The sequence below is a fragment of the Puntigrus tetrazona genome, chromosome 20 (assembly GCF_018831695.1).
Source record: "Puntigrus tetrazona isolate hp1 chromosome 20, ASM1883169v1, whole genome shotgun sequence".
NCBI lineage: Eukaryota > Metazoa > Chordata > Actinopteri > Cypriniformes > Cyprinidae > Puntigrus > Puntigrus tetrazona.
The window spans coordinates 10,648,824-10,672,341 of record NC_056718.1 but is presented as its reverse complement, the minus strand read 5'-3'; the positions used below and the strand labels follow the sequence as shown (position 1 = coordinate 10,672,341).

The 23,518-nt window shown below is 37.7% G+C and overlaps 1 protein-coding gene across 1 annotated transcript in view; it reads left to right on the top strand.

The window, feature by feature from the left end:
* Positions 1-23,296, top strand: part of xkr6b (XK, Kell blood group complex subunit-related family, member 6b) — a 50,387-nt gene extending 27,091 nt beyond the window's left edge. The window contains exons 2-3 of the mRNA XM_043219277.1: positions 15,067-15,263; positions 16,766-23,296. Of these exons, the coding sequence (XP_043075212.1) occupies positions 15,067-15,263; positions 16,766-17,739 (1,171 nt within the window). The 3' untranslated portion in view covers positions 17,740-23,296. The remainder of the gene's footprint in view (positions 1-15,066; positions 15,264-16,765) is intronic.
* The last annotated feature ends 222 nt before the right edge of the window (positions 23,297-23,518 follow it).

Genomic DNA, 23,518 nt, shown 5'->3' with positions numbered 1-23,518 from the left:
GTGCTCTCATACTGTCAGAACGTATCTTTTGGAGGGAATCGGATCTCATTGCTGGAAGGATCTTCTTTGTGTGCATTCACATCCATGCTCGAGTCTGCTTGGTAATTTACACCATACCGTTATTTTCTCATTTGTGTTTTTTAAGTAAAAATATCTAAACAAATAAATACACAAATTAGTTCGCTTGAGAAGCGAAAGATAGTAAGCCTTGTCGTCAGAGACAAAATGCATATGTGCAGTCCTTTACTGTTTGGGACTTATCTCACCAACTCTTACCAAAACCTTTGATTGGTATTGTGTGTTTAAAAAATATTTTAATAAATATGCAATTTTTAATATTGGTAATATTAATGTAATATTTATTGCCACGGGTACAAAGTGTAATGTCATTGCAATAAATATATTAATTCGTATTGTGAGATATTAACCTACAATTATGAGAAACAGTTGCAATGGTTTTATATATTGCGAGATATTACCTTGTAATAAGAGAAATAGAGAAATAGTCACAAGTGTAAGGTATTGTGAGTTATTAAGACATAATCATGAGGGAGTTGGAATTCTGAGATATGAAGCCATATTAGAAGATATTATCTTAAAATTATGAGAGATGCAATACTGAGATATACTGTAAAGCCACATTGGGAGATATTAACTATGGCAAATAGTTGCAATCGCGAGATAAATAGGCATATTGGAAGATATTAACTCATAACTATGAGAAATAGTTGCAATTGCTACGTAGTGCACGTAGGCTTCCACACATTTTAAAGCTAAATGATTTTTGTGTGTATTTTTTGTTGCATGATTAGCTGATATTAACATTTTGCTGTGCATGTACGCGCACTCATTGACCTCCGCCCGCTTCAGATTTCATCAGGCTCCCAGACACTGTAAGTAAATCTGACAAATTGACTGTTTTTACCACAGACACAAGATGATGATTTCATTAGACCCTCGTTTTGACAGACTGAGGTTCGAAGCTCTTTTTGCATTGACCACATCCTCTTCCCCCCCCCTCCCTCTCCTCAACATGAACTCATATGATTTAGACTCTAGCTGTGATATGAGCGGTGGTTGCTAATAGTGACAAAAGAGCGTGAAGAGAATCAGAGCGTGAGGGACTCGCAGCTCCATTGACTGTAAGCCATGAGGCGGCGGGAGACGCACACGCACATGTACACACTGAAGCAATAGACAATTGCTCTTTTTTGCTCTCTCTAAAGGTAGTTTCTATTCATGAACGACACTTAAGTTTTAATTTAGTGCCAAATGATTAGCATCAACTGCCAGATCAGCATATTAGAATGATTCTGAAGGATCATTTGACACTGAAGCCTGGAGTAATGATGCTGAAAATTCGGCTTTGCCACCACAGGAATTAATAACATTTCAAAATATAGTAAGTTACTATAAAACTTAAGTTATCTGAAATTGTAATAATAATACTTCACATGGTTTCTATTTTTACTGTATTTTTAATCAAATAAATGGAGCATTGGTGAACATAAAATACTTCCAAAAACAAAAGAAATCTTACAGACCTGATTTTTTAGATGTGTTTGTGTGTATATAATCAATTATATGATTTAGTATAGATGTCATGTCTTTTTGACTATTTTAGGTGCATTTATCTATTTTTATCCAATCTAAGTGGTTTATGACAATTTTTTTTATATGCTATAGGTTTATCTTTATAGTGTTGATAAAGTTGTTTGCACACACAAAAAACACATACATATTTGGAAAAGTGATTTTCAACCCTCATTCTGACCTGTTTTAAGGTGTTCTTTAAGGCTTCTCAGTAATTGGCCACTGTTATGATCGCCTTACATCAGTTTATAGAAAACAGTATCGACACAAACACTATAGCATGCCAGTGTTTTTACAAATCCATAATCAAAAAGAAAAAAAAAGGTCATTTCCAAACAAATCATTTACTGCAGCTGCAATCAGATCTAGTGCTGCTTCATCTTTCAACAAATGCTTCTTTGTGAACTCTCCATGACACGGTGCCTCATTTACAAAACAAAATCAGAAGAGTTTGTTCGTCATCCACTTGTTTGTTGCGCTTGAATCCTTCTGATATCTGTACATCGTCGCAAAAACATGCTATTTAAACCAAATGTTTAAAAACTAAGGTAAATTTGGTTCTCATCCCATAAACCCTTAAATGTCAGTAAAAAAAAAAAAAACATGCTCCATGCAGAGTAACGGTGTAGTCACAGCATCTACCAGCAGGGGATAACATACAGTATTAACCAACAAATCTTCTTGAATCCTCAAAACTGTCAGATATTGCAGTCATCTTGGATTGACACTGACACCTAGTGGCATGGATGCAGCATCATGTAAAAGGTTTCAGTTACTAAGTTTTTCAGGTCTACATTTATGATGATAACTTCTTCCATGAGCGAACATATCCAATAAAAAGGGTCTGCTGAGATAACGTAAGTAGTATTCCGTAAAATTCAGCAAAAAACATGTGAAGCTTTCATGAGGACACTCTTATGACTAGATCCTTGATGCTTGGAATCACACATTTTTATGGTCGAGTTAAAATATTATAACTTGGAATAACACACTACTGATAAAATTCCTGTGCATTACATGTGCTTTAGTATGTTAGTCAGCACATAAACCAAACACAGAATAATATACATATGTCACTTTAATTTTTGAGTGAACTGTCCCTTTAAGTACACTTGTATTTGTTATCTGCAAGTGCATTTTTTTTTTTTAAACCACAAGTGCACATTCAGTACAGTTAAGCACACATGTAATTTTGTTGGGATTACATGCTTCTCTCTATGTCTTGCTTGGTTGTTCGCTGGGTCTAACGCACATGTACACATGCACATTATTTTTTTAATGATCAATAGTTTGCTCTCTGGCTAGTTGTGTTTTAAGCCTTTTTAGCTTTGTTCAGCATCAGCTTTAACACTTTGTTATATTAGCTGAGCACGTGCAGCCGACACAGCGCTTTATTTAGTACACTAGCGGCGATTAAGTGTGACTTTACTCGTGGTCCGGACGCATACTTTATAATCGTGTATATTTGATTGTTTAATGCTGTAAACATATCTGTAAATACTAGCAATTTAAGACCTTCTCAGGGTTCGTGATTCATTGTATCGTCCATCATAAAAGACTTGTGTACTGGTCTGATACATGGAAAGCTTTCTGTACCCCACTGGGAAGCATTTACGCCCTCACTGTTGCCATCATAGTGATGTAATGGGAGGCACTTTCTGGCTTTCTCCAGAGACGACCGCTCGGCTCTAAATCTGGCCCTGTCACACTTTCATAAAAGCTCAAATTTAATTTGCAGCCATTTGTGTGTTTCTCCCTCACAGTGAATAGGACTGTGGCTATAAATACTTGAAATGCACAGGGACAGAGACGCTGCGCATAATCAAAGAGAACCTCAGCAGAGACAAATAATCAGGAGAGAGGGAGAGAGAAAGGGCCGACGGAGAGCGGTAAATAATGATTAGAACCAGGAATAGAAGGAAAATGGAATCATAAATCAATAGCGAACAGATAGTAAAGGAAAGAAAGGGATGCTGGGAACTGGAGGAGCGTTCAGCAGGTGGTGTGGAGGACCTGAAGAAAGTGTCCCCTACACCTCAGCTCAATGACTCATTTAGTGACTCATCGGTGTCCTGTCACACACACACGCAGCCCACACACATCTCTCCAACCAATTAGTCTTACGTACTTCAAAAATATGCAAAACACCCAACATGGAGGCCATTTTAGCATACAGTAATATTCAAAAGTGCCGACAGTGCTTTTGTTAATACATGAAAGGCATGAAATGCGTCGTTTCCAAGAGGCCTATAATGCCTTTACTAGCCAGTGTCTTGTGATGTGAAGGGAAAACTGTAAGCCTATTTTATGCTTTTATTAAGAACCCTCCAAAAACTGGTCACCGGTAAAACAATTCTCTACAATTAAATATTTGCTACCCTTGTGACATACTTGTATGCATTTTATTGTTTTAGTGCGATTGTTTTAGTCCTTTTGGTCCTAAGACAATAATCAAAGTCGCTCCTGTCAATCTGTGCACCTTAGCTTATGTTGTAATAGAAATAACAAAAGGGATGATGTCAGTTTAATGCTGTACATTTTTATTAATGTAAGTTGTTAATTACTAAATTTAAATAATTTAAGCACTACTGTTCACTACTTCTTTTTGTTAAACGAAAGACACGTTAAAATATAAAAGAAGAGGCATGTCTACTTTTGGACATTGTTAGTAGTCTAAGTGTAGTTGACAGAGACATTTGAACTACATGGGCAGACTATAGACAGTTTAGCTGAAGGGAACGCTGGTGGGAACATCCCTGCATCTCTTGAAAATGCTTTCTATTTCTCTAAAAACAATGTGTGTTCTTCAAGCACTGGTTAATTAAGCATGACCTGATGCACCACATGCCCCACTGAAACATTAGTCGTTAGCAGTGGCGCGTGCGCATCAGGAAATGATCTGTGTCTGCGGTGCAGATGGGAAGACCCGCAGAGCACTTGGACGCGACCTGGAACCGTTCAGGCCAAGTTCAGGCTAGCTAACGAGGCGTGAGCGAACGCCATGATCTCAGGCCCCATAATTCAAGGGGAGCCAGGTTTCAGACAAAAGGCCTAAATATCTCAGGGTTAGGGTCTTAAACTGTAGCACGCAATGAGATTGTGAGGAAAAAACTGTCATTGAAAGTGGTTTTCTGTGCGAAAGTTATGTGTTTCTTTGCTCAGATGTAGGCTTCGACTTGGCAAGTGCAGCTTTAAGTATTTAAGTTGTTTAAGTATTTATGTTTAAGTATTTTGTTCACGTCACAGTTGAAAAATAATGATGTTCTACTTGATTTTACAAGAAATACTAAGACATATAGGCCTATTTATTTGTTTCATTCCCCCAGAAGATAAAGATTTTACTTTGTAAGTCATTTTTTGACTGTACCACTAAAGCATTAAAATACTATAATATGTTTGCAGATTTTTAGGAAACTTGCAAGTTGACAACTATTCAACTTTAAAATGTGCATTCTGTGTCAGAATGTTATTCCACTGTCAATTTACTCAATAGTATTCAACACCCCGGGTTGCCAGTTGGTGGAAAACAGTTTACTGCAGCCATTGAAGTGAGCAGGTCAGAGGTCACTGCTTCTACCCCACCTAAAAAGCCTTGGCATCAGTCTAAAAACCTCAATTACCAAAAGCGTATTAAAACATGGATAAATCAAATTACAGTATAAAGCCATGTTCACACCAAGACTATAAAGATAATAAAGATAAAGATACTGTATTAAAAATCAGCACCTCAAATATAACAATAAAGGCACAGAGAAACTATATAGTTGTTTTTTTTTAGGAATGTTTTTTCGAGCTGATGAACGATACAAACATTGAGAGCCAATCAGAATCAATCTTACTATAAAGCCCTGTTCACCCTCAGAACGATAACTATAAAGATAGCGATATAAGCGCCCCCAATATTGTCTGTTTATTGAAAGTGCACACTTGTCAGCTGCTTTAAATTCTCTAGCTTGTGTTGGTAAGGATTGATTCTGATTGGCTGTCATTTTTTGTATCGTTCATCAGCTGGAAAAAAAAACCTTCTGAAACTGATTTGTTTCGATAAACAATATGATTTCTCTGTGCCTTTATTGGTATAGTTGTGGTGTGGACTTTGCTACTCCTTAATATTGAGAACCATTATTAAGGCTATGTCTTTATTGGTATCTTTACAGCTAGCGTTCTTGGTGTGAATGGGGCTTAAGACTCATCACTTGTGCTCCTTCCTGTTGTGTGTTTTCAATCTGGAAATGCATGTTGAGTTGAGTGTTGAGACTGAGGAGGAGGAGGAGGCGTAAGAATTTAATTGCCTTTTGCTTTTTTGAATTGCCAGAAAAACCTTCTCAGGTGAGAGTTTAAATTATTGGAATTTTTTTGGAAAATTTATGCATTTCCATTCAATTTGCAATTTCAATTTGCGCAAATTGATAGCGTTTCCAAATGCAGTTATTATTACATACAGCACCTTGTATGATTGTCATAAGACTGTTGTTGCTAACTGTTCTAATTATAATTATAATACATTTTTGTTAATTTATATTCTTAGCCTTTTTTAATTTTGTGTCATGTCTGAACTTGTGTACTGTATCCACTTTATTTGAAGTGAACGGGTGCTGCTATTTGTAACTTGAATGTGCGAGGCTTACAGCGTCAGATAGTTTAGATGCACAAAAAACAGGGCTTGATATCACAGACTGATACTTGTTATCATGTTATTTTAATTCATTATCATAATCATAAACGCAGTTACCGCACTTTGTTATTCTTATACAGTAGTTATTTATCTACAGCGGCTAATGAATTGGAAGTCTGGCACATTCAAAGAAAATAGCTTGCTTCCGCGTTGCAAAATATTAGCATATAAATGAGCTCAAATCTAACACACATGAGCTAAAAGCCCCCAAAACTCTCATGCTGTCATTAGACGTGCTAAATTGCAAGGAAGGATGCTTACGTGGCTGCCAGTGAACTCTTCATCTGCTCCTCCCATTCAAGTCAGGAATCAGGATACAGAGCGCAGGCCAACAGCACACAAGTGGGCTTTCACGGGTTCACACTGCTGCAATATTTGAGGGGCATGTGAGTGTGGGGGGCAAGGAGCATACTGGTGGGTTTGTTTGTTAGCACCCCTGACATTTACCAGGCTAACAGAAAATGTCAGTGAATGCCAGATGTTAGCTCTGGTTATGATGCAGCTCTTGAAAAGCTTGAGCTATTGATCCATAGCCTCCCTCCCCTCGCCCAATTCACGTGTCCTCTCACCCTGCCCCTTCACTTGCCTTTTCTCTCTCTCCTCCTCATCTCCCTCGCTTCCCTCGCCCTGTGCGGAGCAACCGACACCTGTCAAAGATCAGAAGTCACGGGTCTGAATAATGGATCTTATGCTCATACTGGCTGAAACAGTCAACATTTGCTCTCATTCCCGGGTTCTGCTGGAAACGCTCAAGCTGTGTTCAGGCATGAGGAGAGCAGACCTGCCTTGCATGAGTGGGCTACATATCATACAGTAATGTGAGATAAATTATGTATGTTAAGGGCAAACGCTTTGAGCCCCACCTGAATCAGACAAGCCTCTGATGGAAAATCGGAGTTGACCTTCCCGGCTTTGACACACCATCTCACAATTTTTTCACCCTCAAAGAGTCGTTTTATTGCTCAGAGGTTGCTGTTTTTTATGCTTAGGAGGCTTAATGGAGTTGTGTTGCTTTTGCGTGTCAACTTTGTCTTGAGACCTTTCTCTTTATTTCATTGAAATCTGACTTGATTGCAAATTATTGTGTGAAATTATGTTGTTGTTTTTTTAGTTTAAAGGACTAAATCGCCCAAAATAAAACCTCAGGCCAACCAAGATGTAGAAAAGCTATTTTTCAAGATTAATGAAAGATGGTGGATTTATTATAAGATACTGCTTGTTGCAATATTACCTAATATTTACTAAGAATGAGCAATACATGTTACATTATATTAATATTTGTTAATGTAAGTAAATAAAAATACAACAGTTTAATTTAATATATTGGTAAATGTTCAAATGAACACAAAGATTAATAAATCCTAAAATACTTTAAAAAGTATTTTTTATTGTTCACTATTGAGAATGATAACTAATGTTTACAAATGTAACCTAATTGTAAAGTGTAACTTTCATTCGCACTCCTTTATGTCATATATTATGGTTTTAAAATGAAACACACAAGATTTCTTTTTATCAGCAGATCTGAGAAGCAGGAGAAAAGTCTACAGTGGCTCATGATGTTATCTAATAAGTGTAGAAACAATTGAGATCTCATTTGTGATTTTTCTTTCCTGCGGACAGGAGCGTTTTGCGTCACCTTCAGCCAGTTGACTGAATGATTGAGCGGTGAAATGGAGCCGAAACACTAGCCGCACGGTTTGAGATCCTCTCCTTGTTGAGGAAAAACTCTGCGAGTTACACCATTCATCCTGTTGGCAACGTGACAGGTGAAAATTTGGTGAAACGTCCTGTTCACTCTGCATTTTTCAGATGCTTGTGCAGTTTCGCCACTTGTCCTCAGAAATCTTATTCATGCAGTGAAGTGGTAAATGAGCTCCGTGCATGAGGCATTCAGACACACAGTGACAGCAGAGTGAAGCTCTTTTCAATCAATTGACAGCCTTTCACACATGCACATCATCTGTCATCAGAGAACTGCAAGCCATCTCTATCACGAGTAGACAACCTTTATCTGTTGATCATTTTTGCAAGTTTTTAAGACTAATTTCCAAACGTGGTATGCATTTTTTTACTTTGCTCTTTTACTGTGTCTTGTTTTAATTGAATGTTCATGTTCAGACACCCATCTGGTGTCTCTTGGTCAGTTTTTGTTCAGTTTTTGGATGTTTAGTCATGAAATATTGTTGGTTAGTCTTGTTTAGTCCTAAATTGGTGATCAATCTTGTGTGGTCACTGGTCAGTGGCTAGTCTTGTTTACTCACTGGTGGTTGTTTGTCTTCTTCTGTGATGAATTGATGTTGGTTAGTCTTGTAGGTATTGGTTGTTACTAGTTTTGTCTAATCATAGGTCAGTCTTGTGTTTGTTGTGGTTGTCATCGTTGTTATTGTTGGTTAGTCTCTTTTACTTATCTGTTGTTGTTGTTGTTATTCAGCCTTGTTTAATCACAGATTATTATTATTTTTATTTTGGAAAGGTATGGATGTTGGTTTGAACTGGTTTAAGCTGGTCCCGAGTAAGAGCTCGTTGCTTAGGACCAGTGCATGACCAGCTAAGGAACAGCTTAAACCAGCTCAAACCAGCATCCATGCTGAAAATCCATGCTTTGTTGAAAGACATATTTTGTTCAGTCAGGGGCAGTTGTTGATTATTCTTGTTCAATCATTTGTTGCTGTTCTTCTTATTCTGTATCTTATACCACAACAAGTATTTATAAAGTGTACATTTTGTTCTTTCCTGACTGGGTTTTGGGTGTCTTTACATGTTTGGAGTCCTTGGTCAAGTCTCATCTAGCTAGTGGTTTTTGTTTACTACTTTGTTTACTACTATCTCAATAACACTGTATGTGGGTCTTCAGATTCATCACAACCACAGTTTGTTGGGGACGTAGCTTGAGGGGATTTAGAGGCATAAAATCCTCAAATAATGTTAAATGAAACAGAGAGAAAAAACTTGATTCTGTAAATATTTTTTGCTGAGATGTGTTGCAGCCCAGGCTATTTTGAAGAATTAAGTTTCACAAAGAAACATAATGTGCCGGTGTGCACAAGAATGCCTTTTTGTTGCTGTTGTTAGTGATGTTTGCCACCAAATGTTACTCCTACTTTTACATAATTACCGGCTCCTGTTGAAGCCATTAAGCTTTGCAACGAATGCAAAGATGATTATAGTTGTAATTAGCTTCATGAGAGCAGCGAGCAGCAGAGAGAGATTACGCCCCATTCAAAACACATTCTGGTGAACGATTCTAAAGGCACTCTTGCTTCAAAAAATGTGATTCCCAAGAGTCATTGAGACAAGCTGTCATTTTTTAAAGAACCTGCAAATGTGCAAGAAACAATACTGTCCTTATACGACAGTTAGGCCAGTAGAGAAAAATAAACTTGATGGACAGTCTCGGCAGGACTTTAAAATCAACAGCAACGATAAAACATAAATTGTTCTTTCTAGTTTCTCAATATGTATTCCAGCTTTTCCTCAGAACATTTAGTTTTTGATTAGATACGATAAGACTTTAAAAATGTCACCAAAACCGAAAATGAATAATAGCTATATAGTCTACTATGTAATGTTTACCAGTAACTAAAGTTTAGTATAATAATAATAATGATTATAATGTTGAAAAATATCAAAATATCTATGGCTAGTTCATAAAGTTTATGATTAGCCAAATAGCTATCACGGCTAGATTAGAATGCTCACCAATAGCCCAATAGCAAAGGCTAGTTTATAATAGCTATAAGCTAGTTCCTAATGTTTACCATCCCTTGCAAAAATTAACCATGGTTTTATTGTAGTAAAAGTGAAATAAATGTAATTGTTCGGCATATTGATTACCATCTGTATAATCATAGATATTTAGGCTAGTTTGAAATGTTTTCAATTAGCCAGATAGCTATAAGCCTGGTTTGTAATGTTACCCATCCTAAAAATGTAAGCATTTTTTTTTTTTTTTGCATATTGATTACCAACTGTACCAGAGTTTTACTACAAATTCCATAATTTAACTACGGTTAGTTTAGTAAAAACCTTTGTTAATTTGTGACTACTGTGTTTTTTGTTTTATTTGCACCATTGTTAATTTTTGAAAGGGATGAGTCGGCTATTGAAGCTCGCTTATAATGTTCACCAATGGTCAATAAATAGGCCTATTCACAATCGTTTATATTAAGCTATTGGCTAAATAGCTGTTGTTGCTCGTTCATGTTGTTTTGCAATATATGAAATACCTGAAATCATCACTTGTCATGGTGTATCTACAGCACCTTTGTAAGGGGTTGAACACGAAAATGAGTTTCACACCAATTTCGGTTTTCAGGAGCAGACAGCATCTGTGATTGTGACTATTGTGTGTGTGACTGTAGAGCAGCTGTAGCCATGTTCTGTACTTAATGTGTACATTAAACGCGAGAGCAGATGTAGCAGTGTTCGGTAGTTGGTGTGTAAACAGAGCGGGTGAACCGCTCTCAGTGTATAAGTAGCTCCAAGCAGATGGCACGGTTAAGGCAGCCAGAGAGAAGTGAAGTCACAGCAACTTCAAGCAGCAGCTGCCCCTTTCATGCTGATATATGACCTGCTGCTAAGTTTTTACATTGGAATGCCATACCTGAAACAGTAAAAATGAGACTGTGTGGATTTCAGTGTAACGTGCGCAGCTTTCACAGCTCGCTGGTCCAGAGCGAGGTGGAGAGGAGGGAGACGGGGTGCACTTACAGACGGTGTGGATGAGTAAACCATGAAGAACATATTGGGTGAACAGAATGGCAAAAGCAGACATGAAAGAAACATAGAGCTGAGATGGCAGGAGATTATGCTCGTCAACATTGTTATGGACCGGAGCCAAGGAGGTGGGACGGCATCTGTGACTAACTTTGAAGTTTGTGCATAAATGTGTGTGTGTTTCGCATCAGTCCTTTCACTGTACTGTGTGTTAGCCTGCTATCTGCGTGTGAAAATGCATGTCATTTGGACCCATGAATGATTCCTTAATGCTTAGATTTTCCAACAAGATTGATTAGATGATGTGTTTTATAAAGAAGACATTGCAACCTGAAAATGAAAATTATTAAAAATTTTAATGCTTTTTAATTTCGTAATTTAGTCTTTTGAATTTCTTCCAAAGGCAGCTTTATTTCCAACTCGATCTTATGAGAAAATCGAACTTTTTTTATTAGATAGAAATGATATTGTATGAATTCATAACAAGTCCCCACCAAATGTAAAATAGTATATATACATTATTTTGTACTTCGACTTCGTATGTCACAAATTATTATTTGTTGTATTTGTTCTTTATTAAGATGTCCATTATCTTTCCCAAAGTGATTGCTAGCTGTTCTTGATCCAACAGTTTAGAATACAAAATATTTAAAAACAAGGATACACTATAATCAGATCAACAAACAGTAGTATGACATTATTACGTCACAGTAATCTGAATAATCAAAGGAACAATTCACAATGTTTTTAAAATCTTGGTAATGCTCGAGGATAGCAGCCATTATTTTGAAGCACTGTAAATCAGATATATTGTCAAGTGCTGCGCCGTAAAACTAACCTATACACCTTTGGGAAGTTATTGGCTTCTTGGCTGATCTATGACACAACTTACGTCATACATCGTACGTAGAGTCAGAAGTCAGGCCAAGAAGCTGAAGTCAGTTATTTACATTATAATTTGAAAACTAGAAATACTTTTGTTACAAAAATTCATTGATCTGCTTCAGAGGACGTGTGATATCCCCCCGAAGGAGTATAGGTCAGTTTCATGATTTTTTGTTTTACTCTGACTGCGTTCATCTGAAAGAATAAAGTCATATACACTAGGCTTGAGATTGAGTAAAATATGCTGTATTTTTAATTTTAAAAACTATTTCTTCAACTATGTAGCATATAAATGTTTTATGCATTTATTTGGTATCTGTAGACTATCACAGAGACAGGTGTGTTTTCTCAGGACAGCTATTTCATGATATCTGTAAGGTAGTAGGGACATTTTATGTGTAGTTTTGCAAAAAAAAATGCTTGAAGTAGTGCTTAAGTAAATGAATGCCTGCTGATTTAACAGATTGTGTTTTACAGCCCGTTTTACATAACAGTAAAGTGAACCCTCTAGTGGTATACTCATATCATTACACTTATTAGGAGGCAGTTTCGTTTTATCAAATACTGGGCCTATGAGTCCCATTTACCTGCTGCTGGCCTCAAAGTCTCAGTCCTGTTATTACGGCTGAATGTAATTTTCACCTCTCGGCTCCTACGTTCTTAAGGTATCTCAGCTTCCCTCATGAAAACATCATAATTGAGCTTGAGGTGAGATATGAGAATAAATATAGTGTGACATGGTGTTGAGCTCTTGAAGATCATCCAAGCTCAAGATCACAGATAATCAATCTCTGACAGTCGCGGCCTGTCTCCATCCCTGCCTAGACAGGCGCCCATCGGCCACTGTCCCCAATGGTATAGTGGTGTCTTTAACACAGGATCAGATGAGAAGAGAAGACAGGGCATGATTAACAGTCTGCATGTTTGCTGGAATAACCACCAACTTCCAGTTATTATACGCTGCCGATTGCACAACATTACACATAGAATAATCCTAATGAACGTGTTATTTACATTAGGATGGCTTGAGGGTGAGTAAAATATGCTGTATTTTTATTTATGTTTGTGTATATAAATATATGTTGTTTTTTGTCTCCACGAGTGCAAATAGATTCAAATGAATTCACAGCAGAATCAACTGTCATGTCTCTGAGCAATAATACACGGCAGTGGTATTTTGTTCCGGAATGAAGCAGCGTAGTTAAATGAATTGGTTGAGTGACTGATTCAAATGACTCACTAACAAAGACAGTGACTGTGCCTGAAAGCTTAGGCAGCTGACTTGTTACCTCATTGCCCTGTCAGGCAGTGACTTTGCATGCAGCACTTGCGCATGACTGATTTCAGACAGACTTCTGAGCATAACAGTTTAATGATCTACAACAATATATGGAGGGAGCTTTGATAATAAATGTGCACATGTAGTTATGCTTATTTCTGTCTTAAATTATGAAAAAATTGGCCAAAAATCTACTTTTACACAAACACTGACCACCAAACACACTCTTACTGGGCATTTAACTTTTTTTGCTCAGCTTTCATGGGATACCTCTGTATGCCTTCCTACCTCTGTATGAGGCCTGCAGAGGTGGTATTTATCAGCTCTTTAGTTTCAAGGAATCTGTTTTGATAAATGCATTGAATGAGTTAATAATTCAAATGACTCACTAATAATGACCAGCTCTTGTTGCCACCTACTAGTAATGATGTAACCTGTAGAAAAATTCATAAATCATTGAAAAATGCCTGCCGATAATACTCTGCTCTGACTCAAACACAGACAGGTGAAGTTATAGAAAAAAAAAAAAAGAATGAGACATCATGTGTCAGATTGTGATTAGCCTTATCTCAGTCACAAAATTGCAAAAAATTTGTCTACATTCAAAGGTCCAAATCTGAATTGTCATTAGTGTCAAGTTTAGAGGGTTTTTTTCGTGGTAACTTCAAGCTTTCTATAGATTCTATCTATGTTTCAGTTCATTTTTGTGAAGTGCTCCTGTTCAAGACGAGAAAGCAGAAAGCGCATCATATGTTTGTTTTCTTTATTGTATAAAATCACAAATGTTGTTGATATTGTCAGTGCACACAAATAAAAGTAGACCCTTTTCAGTTCCAAATGATGTATTACTCTTACCATTACCAGAGAAAATTATGGCGAAGGCAAGTTTGTGTCCACTGAAAAAAAATGCAAGTGATGGCGCTGACGCCTCCGCGTCCTGCAAAGAGCGCATTAGCTTCCACTCTCCAAACAAAATTAGATATACCATCATATTGCACATTCATTATTATAGCACAGGTTTAACATGTAAACACTCTTATATGCTTGAACTGTTTTAGTAAATCAAAACAGATTTTATTTTAGAAAAGTCTTGATGATTTTGAAGGCTTAATGATTAAAAAAGGCTCTAAAGGTTTTTCTAAACTAACTTAGAAAAACTAAACGAAATATCATTTACAAAACAGTAGTATAATTCGTTTTGGTAAAAGGGGGAAAAAAGACGAGCTAGGGTCAGCTTCAGGGTCAACTCTGATAATCTGTTGGACACAGGCTGGGCTAGGGCCTAAATCTGAGGCCCCCGCAGGGCTCCAGTCATAAGCTCACTGAATGTTATGACAATACATGTCATGAAGGAAACGTTTCAATATCTCCCCTTCATTTTTATTTCAGACCATCTCCAAAACGACATTTTAAATTTTTACATGTCTTTATCAAAGTAGGAAATATAATTAGAGCTCATCGAGGATGAAATGTGGGCGGTCCAGATTGAATTCTCTCCGGGTTCGGATCCGGATCCGTCCAGACTTTTAGAAGCACCGCACTATACTTTTGAAAAATGTAAAAGTGTAGTAGATTGTTACAAGAAAAGCTACACTACTAGGAGAACATCTGAGCTGCTGTCACACATGTAAAAGTAGCAACATTGCTACTTTTAGTTCCTCTGAAACACAACACTGGTTTGAAGAATACAAATATCCCACAAGGTCATAATCTCACAGAAAATGTATATCCATAATGAATATGTGATATCAATCTGGTTAACTGATCCCTCCCCTTGTTTTCTGTTTTTCTGTTTCCCTCTTTTGTTTACTGTCATTTTCTATATCTGAAATGTAATCTGTATAATTCCTTCTCTGTATTCTCCAGCTTTATACTATATCTCCTTTCTTTCTCTTCTGCATCTGCACCTCTGCAGGTACATCAGAACGATGTATCTTGGAATCCAGAGCCGCAGACAAAAGGAGAACCAGCGACGCTTCTACTGGGCCATGATGTACGAGTACGCCGACGTCAACATGCTCCGTCTGTTGGAGACATTTCTGGAAAGTGCTCCACAGCTGGTTCTCCAGCTCTGCATCATGATCCAGAAGAACCGGGCAGAAACGCTGCAGTGTAAGGAGTGCCTCTAGGCTCTGTACTGAGACCACTGACATTTCGAACAGTGCTACTTAATTGTGCCAATGATGAATGTTTTTCGATGTATAAGTTTCACTGGGATAAGTCTAAAAACCTGTCAAAAATGTGACACAATTTCTACCTTTCAGAAGATATATTTACTCATGATTTCAATTTTTGTAATTGGGGTGTAGCAAAATGTACTTATAGGTTAATAATTTTAGTAGTGAGAGCTGACTGTTGGTGATTTGTCACATGCATTGCATGCTCTAGCAACATTTCCTGATTAGAAATGCTACTGGAAATGTACCTTTAATTTTTTATGAGTGCAACTCAAGGCTCTGTAACAACATGATGCATGGCTAAAATTTGCAGATAGGTTAGCTTTTCAAGGGACAGTTAGTACATGCCCAACTGGATCTCACAATTTTTTGTTGTATTAATTTATCAACACATCCGACAACCTTAATCTTAATCTTTCAGAAAACCGGACACATCATAGAAAAACTATACTGTACATCTGGAAAAAAGGCTGAATTGTGGATGAATCTTAGAATAAGGCCCTCCCTGGCTGAGACTTTTCGAATGATCAACTGTGTTTGTGGGGAGCATGTTTTTTTTTTGCTGTGCAGCAGATAATCTGAGCCGTAAGACCATTTCTTATGTTTGAGGTGACAGCACTGCCAGCAGTGCAGATGCCTTTATGAACATGAAGTCTGAGCTCAGCAGGATGAATGGTAAATGTCTTAGGAAAAAGAAATATAGAACAAGAAAGAGGTGTGTTTTGGAAAATGGCTCCAATAAATGGTGGGCATGTGTTGTAGAAATGATAAGACGATGATTGATGTGTGACGCGTGCTTTTCATTAGCATTACTGAATACAGACAGTTAATGTTACTCATTACAATACATATATAATATATTGTGATTTTTTTTTTTGACACAAAGAAAATTTACAAAGATAGCAGCATATAAGAATAACAGACAGATTATGACCTCGATTTTGAAATGCTCTTTAAAGGGTTACTGTAGTCACAAGTAATGAACACTGTTAAGGTCCAGAAAATTATGAAAGAAATTGTCAGAATAATCCAATAGTCCAAAAAGGAAAAATTAATAAATAAAGACTGTATTCAACAATTCGATGCCATATCTTCACCGTAGCACCATTTTTGTATCAAGCATCTGCTGGACTCTATTTAAATATCTTCATCTGTGTTCTGAAGACAAACTAAGCTTTTGGAATGACATGGAACTAAGTGATTAATAGAAAAATTTAAATTTTTGGGTGGAGTAACCCTTTAATGTGTTTATTGTGGTCCTGATACTTTTATGGGTCTATTTATCGTGTAAAAAGAGGGATAGTTCATCCAAAATTACTCTATGATTTACTCACAGTTACATTCATTTTAAAAAGATATTCATATTGATTACAATTATTTGCATATTAATTAATTACATATTGAATAAGAATAATTGTATGTCTCTCTGTTGTCCAGGTGTGTCTGCTGTCGCGTCTCTCCTCTCTCTTTCCTGGGTTCTGGCCTCGTACCACAAGCTTCTGCGCGATTCCCGCGATGACCAAAAGAGCATGAGTTACCGGGGGGCGCTGGTGCATCTTCTGTGGCGTTTCTTCACCATTTCTTCTCGGGCGCTATCTTTCGCCCTCTTTGCCTCAGTTTTTCACATCTACTTTGGCATTTTTGTGGTGCTGCACTGGTGTGCCATGGCCTTCTGGGTAATCCACGGAGGCACCGACTTCTGTATGTCCAAGTGGGAGGAGGTGCTATTCAACATGGTGGTAGGCGTGGTCTACGTCTTCTGCTGGTTTAACGTCAAGGAGGGAAGGACCCGATTCCGCATGGTGGTTTATTATTCACTGGTGCTGGTGGAAAATACCATCCTTACCGCTCTGTGGTACACCTACAGAGACCCGCTCACTACCGACTCCTACGCTGCATCCGCCCTCTGCGGCGTCTTCCTGTGCTTTGCCTCCGGAGTGGCCTGCATGGTCCTCTACTACGGGGTCCTGCATCCTATGGGGCCCCGGCTGAGGGTGCTGGCCAGTTCCTGCTGTGCTGAGTTGCTCTGGGGCCTCCCCTTACCACCCGAGGCCGAGCCTATGGCTCCCACTCCGGGTCCTCGGGGCTCCCAAGCCACCCCGACCAGGGGGATGGCTTCAGGGGACTACAGCGAGCCAGAGGAGGCCGCCACAGACACTTGTCTGCCGGTGTTCCAGGTGAGATCCACAGAGCCCACCGATGCGGCGGGTCGGCCCATCCCTCCCGAGGGGCCCCTCATCAAGATCGACATGCCCAGGAAGCGCTACCCTGCCTGGGATGCTCACTTTGTGGACCGACGTTTGCGGCGGACCATAAACATCCTCCAGTACATCAGCCCCAACGCGGTGGGCATCAGGTACAGGGATGGACCCCTCCTCTACGAGCTGCTCCAGTACGAGTCCTCCCTGTGAAGGTGTGCGATGCCGCTCTTTCTCTACTCTCATGCCCTCTCTGGTTCTCCACTTCCCTTGGTGCTTCTTTCTTCAGAGTTTTTATTTAGTTGTGCTCTCAAAGCTATAAGAGTGCATCTAAAAGAGTCTAAACAGAGAATATTCAACATATATTTTGACTAACACAGTGTAGAGTTGGAGAACAAATAGTCCGAAATACAACATTCCCTAGTTTGGGTTACTAAGGAGTGAATGTTCAGCTAATGTGTATGTTTGACGGTGTTTGTGGCCCTGTCGCCTCTGACTTGTGCATGATGGGAATGATGGAGGAACATAGTCTTTAGCATCCTCATTCTGATTTTGCTTTTACCATTTTGTGCCTACGTTTTTCCCAGACAGTTGTGGTGACAACTGATCCTAAAGATGGCAAATTAGTCAATATTAGCTAGACACTAAAAAAAGCACATTTGATTGTCAAAAAAGCACACAATGCCCCATTCTTTTTCTCTTTTCACAAAGGGGGAAGAGACTTAAAATTGTTGGGAAAGTGCACCAAAAAGGTACAATCAGTCAAATTCAATGATGTCATGTAAAAAAATTGGCGTTAAATTTTGGTGATGGCCTACCATATTACACTGCCACCACTATTTTGATCATCGAGGGCCTTAATATTTATCTTAACATGTCTTTTCCTACTGAATCTCACTAGTGATGTGATATCTTGAACTCTATAATCTGAGTTGAATATTTGAATTTTTTACATATGGCCCACTATTTTTTTAACCCATCTGTAGTATGTGAGAGTGCACTTTATGACTGCTATGTCTAAATAAATGGGACATATTTTCTTATATACACTACCGTTAAAAAAATTGGGCTTAGTAAGCATGCATTTAATTGGTTAAAAAATGACAGTAAACAGTACGACTTTTAGATTTCCTTTTAAAGACTAATTTAATTACTTTTCTTTTTCAAATAAATGCTGTTTTTTGAACCTTATATTCATTAAAAGGATCTTAAAAATGTACCACGGTTTCCACAACAAGCAGCATTAATGCTTTCAATATTAATGGTTCAAATGTTTCTTGAGCACCAAACTCATCATATTAGAATGATTTCTGTAGGACCATTTGACACTGAAAACTAAAGTAATGACCGCTATACTAATGTCTAATATTTACCCAAAACTTTTAAACAGTAGTGCATATGATTATTATTTATTTTTATATATGGCCCACTGATATATTTTTAACCCATTTATATTACATGTGAGTGCAACTGATGAAAGGTAGAAAGAATAAATAGGACATATTTTCTTAAATAAGTCCTTCCATAAATACAAGCACACACACGCACACACAGAAACACACACACAAAATAATACTCTGTTAAACATATTTTGTCATATAATTTACAAAATGTGCTTTATGTGATTTAACATGTAAAAGAATCTGTTTTATTCAAGGAAAATGTAATATGACTGAGCAAGCATTAATGAAATAGGTTACATCAAAGTTATTTTTGAGGGTTAAATCATGGGTTAGACAATTTATCTTTAAAAGAACAATTTTTACAGTGTAATATTGAACAGAAATATTTGCAGTGTGTGGTGCTTAACTCTAACCTTTAGTACTCCTCCATCATTCCCTGTACAAAATTGCATTGTTCTCTCCACTTAAACCTTTTCTTCAGAAAAAGGCTAATGGTTTCTCAAAAGGTGAAGAACCTTGACACATTTACACGTGTAAATGGTATACCATTCACATTCAAAATGTACTATACTCATTTTTGATAAAAGAAAAAGGTTCTTTATTTGAATTGTGCAATATTTTTTCGAAAATGTACTTTGAAATGATTGGAGAAAAAGGTGTTGCTTTTGCTTGAAATTAGTTCATACACCACCATCCAACGCATGCCAAGGTTGCACATATTGAGGATTGACTGGGTTGCCAGGTGCCAAACAATGAGTAAGGATTTCTATTGTACAAGATTATTGAATTGAAACGTCCCATTTTATGTTTTTTTTTTCAGTATCCTGTATAAGGTGCACTTAGAACAAACCTAAGAGTTACCTCTAAAAAAAGCCACTGGTTTACCTCCAATGCTGAGGTAATTTTCCCCTGATTTCATCAATTCAATTTAGAATGACTGAATTGCTCTGTGAGGGCTGAGGTAATTTTTGTTGTTGCGATGCTTTGTTTAGCATCCAGACGAGATAAATACCGACATTGACATGGGATGCCAAGTTTCACCGCATGGGCTGCTACAAAACCCATTTGTGCCTGCTGAAATTTTCCAAGCAGACTTCAGATGGTTGTAGTTGACGAGGTGGAGTGGTTTTTTTTGCCAGGGATGGAAAAGAAATTGAGGATAGACAATAGCTATCAGTGAGTGTGTGTTTTCATCTGTGTGTGTGTGTGTGTGTGTGTGTATGCGTGTGACTTTGGTTTGTAGGTCTTACCTCTTCAGCTCCATCCTTGGTTGCTGCTCTGACCCCTCCACCCCTCTCATGCGAGTGTTATCTAGGATATTTGGATGCAAAGTCTATGTTTCAAGATAACAACTTGGATTTCTAACCTGGCCAAAGGGAACGGGGGACGGGCAGGTGATTTCATGCAATTCTTATTCCAAAACATCAATATTCCGTAACCCTTGCAATATCAGGTTTTCACTTTAAGCTACAGAACTAAACCTGTTTCCTGTTCCCTTCCAGTGCCTAAAAAGTCACCGATATTCCACTTCTGTAGGTGCTTGGCACATCGATGCACTGTTGTTTGCTGGGATATCACCAACCCTGTTACGTTATGACCTTTCGCTTTTTTTTACGGTTGCGTGACTCGGCTGCCTGGCATCCCGTGAAACCTTTCGTAGTCCAATTACAGAATCGGTAACTGCTAAAGCACTTGAGGTAAGACCGTCCAGGTGATATTTTCAAGTACACTGTGATATTTTCTTCTATTATTCCACTAGCATGATGTGTAGTGACCAACATCGCCACGTTTGATCAGATATAGGGCGGGATTTGCGACAAATCCAACCCTGTACAGCATGCATGTAATTCCGAATTGGTTCCTTTTAGATTACTGCCTTACTAGTCAAACAAGTCAGATTAGTCGATATTAAAGTCATGCCGCCATTTGTAGACGTGGAGGGTGGGACGGGTAAGTGGGACCAGTCTCTAATATCTGATTCTTTGTGGTGCCTTGTCTTTTTGGGTGCTTCTGTGTAGCCATGGCAGCCAGTGCAGCAAACAACAATGCCAGTGTCTCTATCTCCATTCATATTTCGCTCAGTACTGTAACAAGCCAGTCAATTTTGTCCCGTATCCACACAGTAAGTGCTCTCCGGGTAAATCTTTGCAAAATGAAATGATCTGCTTATTACAGCTTAAAGGCAATACTTAACATCTACTTGAATGTTGGGTTCCACACTTTTCCTGAAGACGAAACACACAGACCGGTTCCATTCGAGGGTGTTGTTTATGTCCGGATGTGAAAACGCGAATGAGATCTGGTTTGTTCGGGTACTAAATGACAGTTACGATGAAGTTAGCAATTTATTTAATGATTGTTAATGTACTTCTGTCTATGCCTTCCTCTGTCTTGCAAAACGAATGAGCTGTAGTGCCAACAAGTTAATCTTTTCTCTCTGTCGTTTGTCTTGTGAACAAAAATGTCTAGCCAAATGGATTTATGCCTGCAAAAAAAAAGAAGAAAAAAAAAAAGAAAAAATGTGTGTAGACCAATAACAATAGAAGAAGTGGGGTACGTTAATATGGTGCTCACTGGGTCGAATATTTTAAACTTAAACCTGAGATGGCATTGGACACATTTTTAAAGGCCTCTAGTGCTGAACCATCTTCAGACTGCTTCTACATCCTTTGGATTCTTAGCATGCCCGCGAAATGCAACCTATGGTGACCCCCTCCAACACACGTGCATGTTTTCTTCAATGCAACGTCCCAGCCATCGCTCCAGGGTTCTTTACACGCTCATTAAATCCAGTTCTGTACAGTGGTTCCTCAATGATCAGTATTAATATAGAGCCAAAAGTTCTGATGACGAAACAACCACAAAACGGTGCATTTTTGTTTCTTGACCTGGTGCTTATCAACATATTCTAAAGGTGCTACCACGAATGTGGACCGCAGGACCCCTGTTGTGGCTCGCTAAGCAAGGCCACCGTCCGATAGACCTGCCTCTTTAAGCTCACGGACACTTTCCTCTCTGGAAAAACTAGCACCTCAACACAGTTTACAGCCAAACATCTCTCTTTGAAATATGGTGCCATTTATTATGTTTCAAGCTGTACAAAGAAGCATCGGTGCAGCAAATATGTTTGTTTTTTACTTCTTCCCCCGAATTTCTGTTTATTTTTATGTATATTTGTTTTAAAATATATATATATATGTTTAGGTGTTTAGAATCTGCACTAGGATTTCTCATAAGAGAAAAAAAAAAAGATGAAAATGCATCATTTTGACATTCATCTATACAGGCCTAAAAGTACTACTGGTAAAAGGGATCGCTAAACATATAGAAGGTGATTGCTGTGTTGTATATTCCTGTCATCTCTATGTCCTAAACCTAAGTGTATTTCTTCTGTTATTGTAGATCTGGCTGTATATTTTGTTGGAAAATGATCTTATTAATGATTATGGTTGTCAGATGAATTGCTGCTGATTTTAGAGTTGTTATCCATGCTGTTGGACGCGGGTCAATTACCTGTAAAACAGATTGTGTTAGATCGTCATTGTATTTCTCACATGGAGTGTTAAAGAAAGAAGGCACAAAGTTAAAGCAAATTATTTGCTACTATCTGTAACATTTCTTTTTTCATAACTGACTGTACTTACTACTTATGTTGAGAAAAAAAAAGATTTATTTGATGTTGTCAAATACAAATGAGAGTAAATTGTTTTGTTTGATTGCCATTATTTGAGAACAAAACCGATGTCTAGTAATGCATTAGACCTTATTTTTGGGAAAAATATAACTAATACTGACAACATATGGTGCTACGGTTGATTTTGTAAACTTTGGTTTTTAGGTGAAAAAGGGAATATCATACTGACAAAAAAAAAGAAAAAAAGAATATGTTGAGCCTTACTGTAGATCTATATATGAGACTGTTCATCACTGAAGACTGGAAAAATAAGTATAGTATTTGAAAGTGAGTACCTATATACAAAACTGTATGCTTTATGTTTATGCAGAATTTGCCCAATGACAGATCAAGTGGTTATATACTAATGTATATGTTCAGATGTGTATGTGAATGTATACTGATATGATAGAAATAGATTTCCCAGAGTAACAAATTGTTGTTTAATAAAGATATTACATTATTATAATTCATTTTTTATCATAAAATTGCTTTGATGGAATTACAGTGAAGAAAAATCATAACTTATTCATATATCCAAGCATGTAACCACGTTCAGGACTGGGCGGAATCTGATTAACAATAATAGACTAACTACGTTGTTTTGCTGGTGGTTACAGCAGATGAAGCACAAAAAAAAACTAAAACTGCTAATTGAGGAAACCCCTAAATAAAGAACACATGTTATAAATTAGAAGTAGGCTAAGTTGCATTTTATTATTATGTTAAAAATAAGCATTTTGAGATGTTTATGGCTTTTTAATTAAGGTAAAGTGTAATTATACTATTTAAGTCTTGGTTTAAATGCGGAGCACAAACTCAGAGTATGGGTAATCATACTTGGCCACATGTCACTTCACTTCTTGTGGCCTTTTTTTGTTTGTTGAGGCCCCCTAGTGGGCCCCAGTCCCCTCTT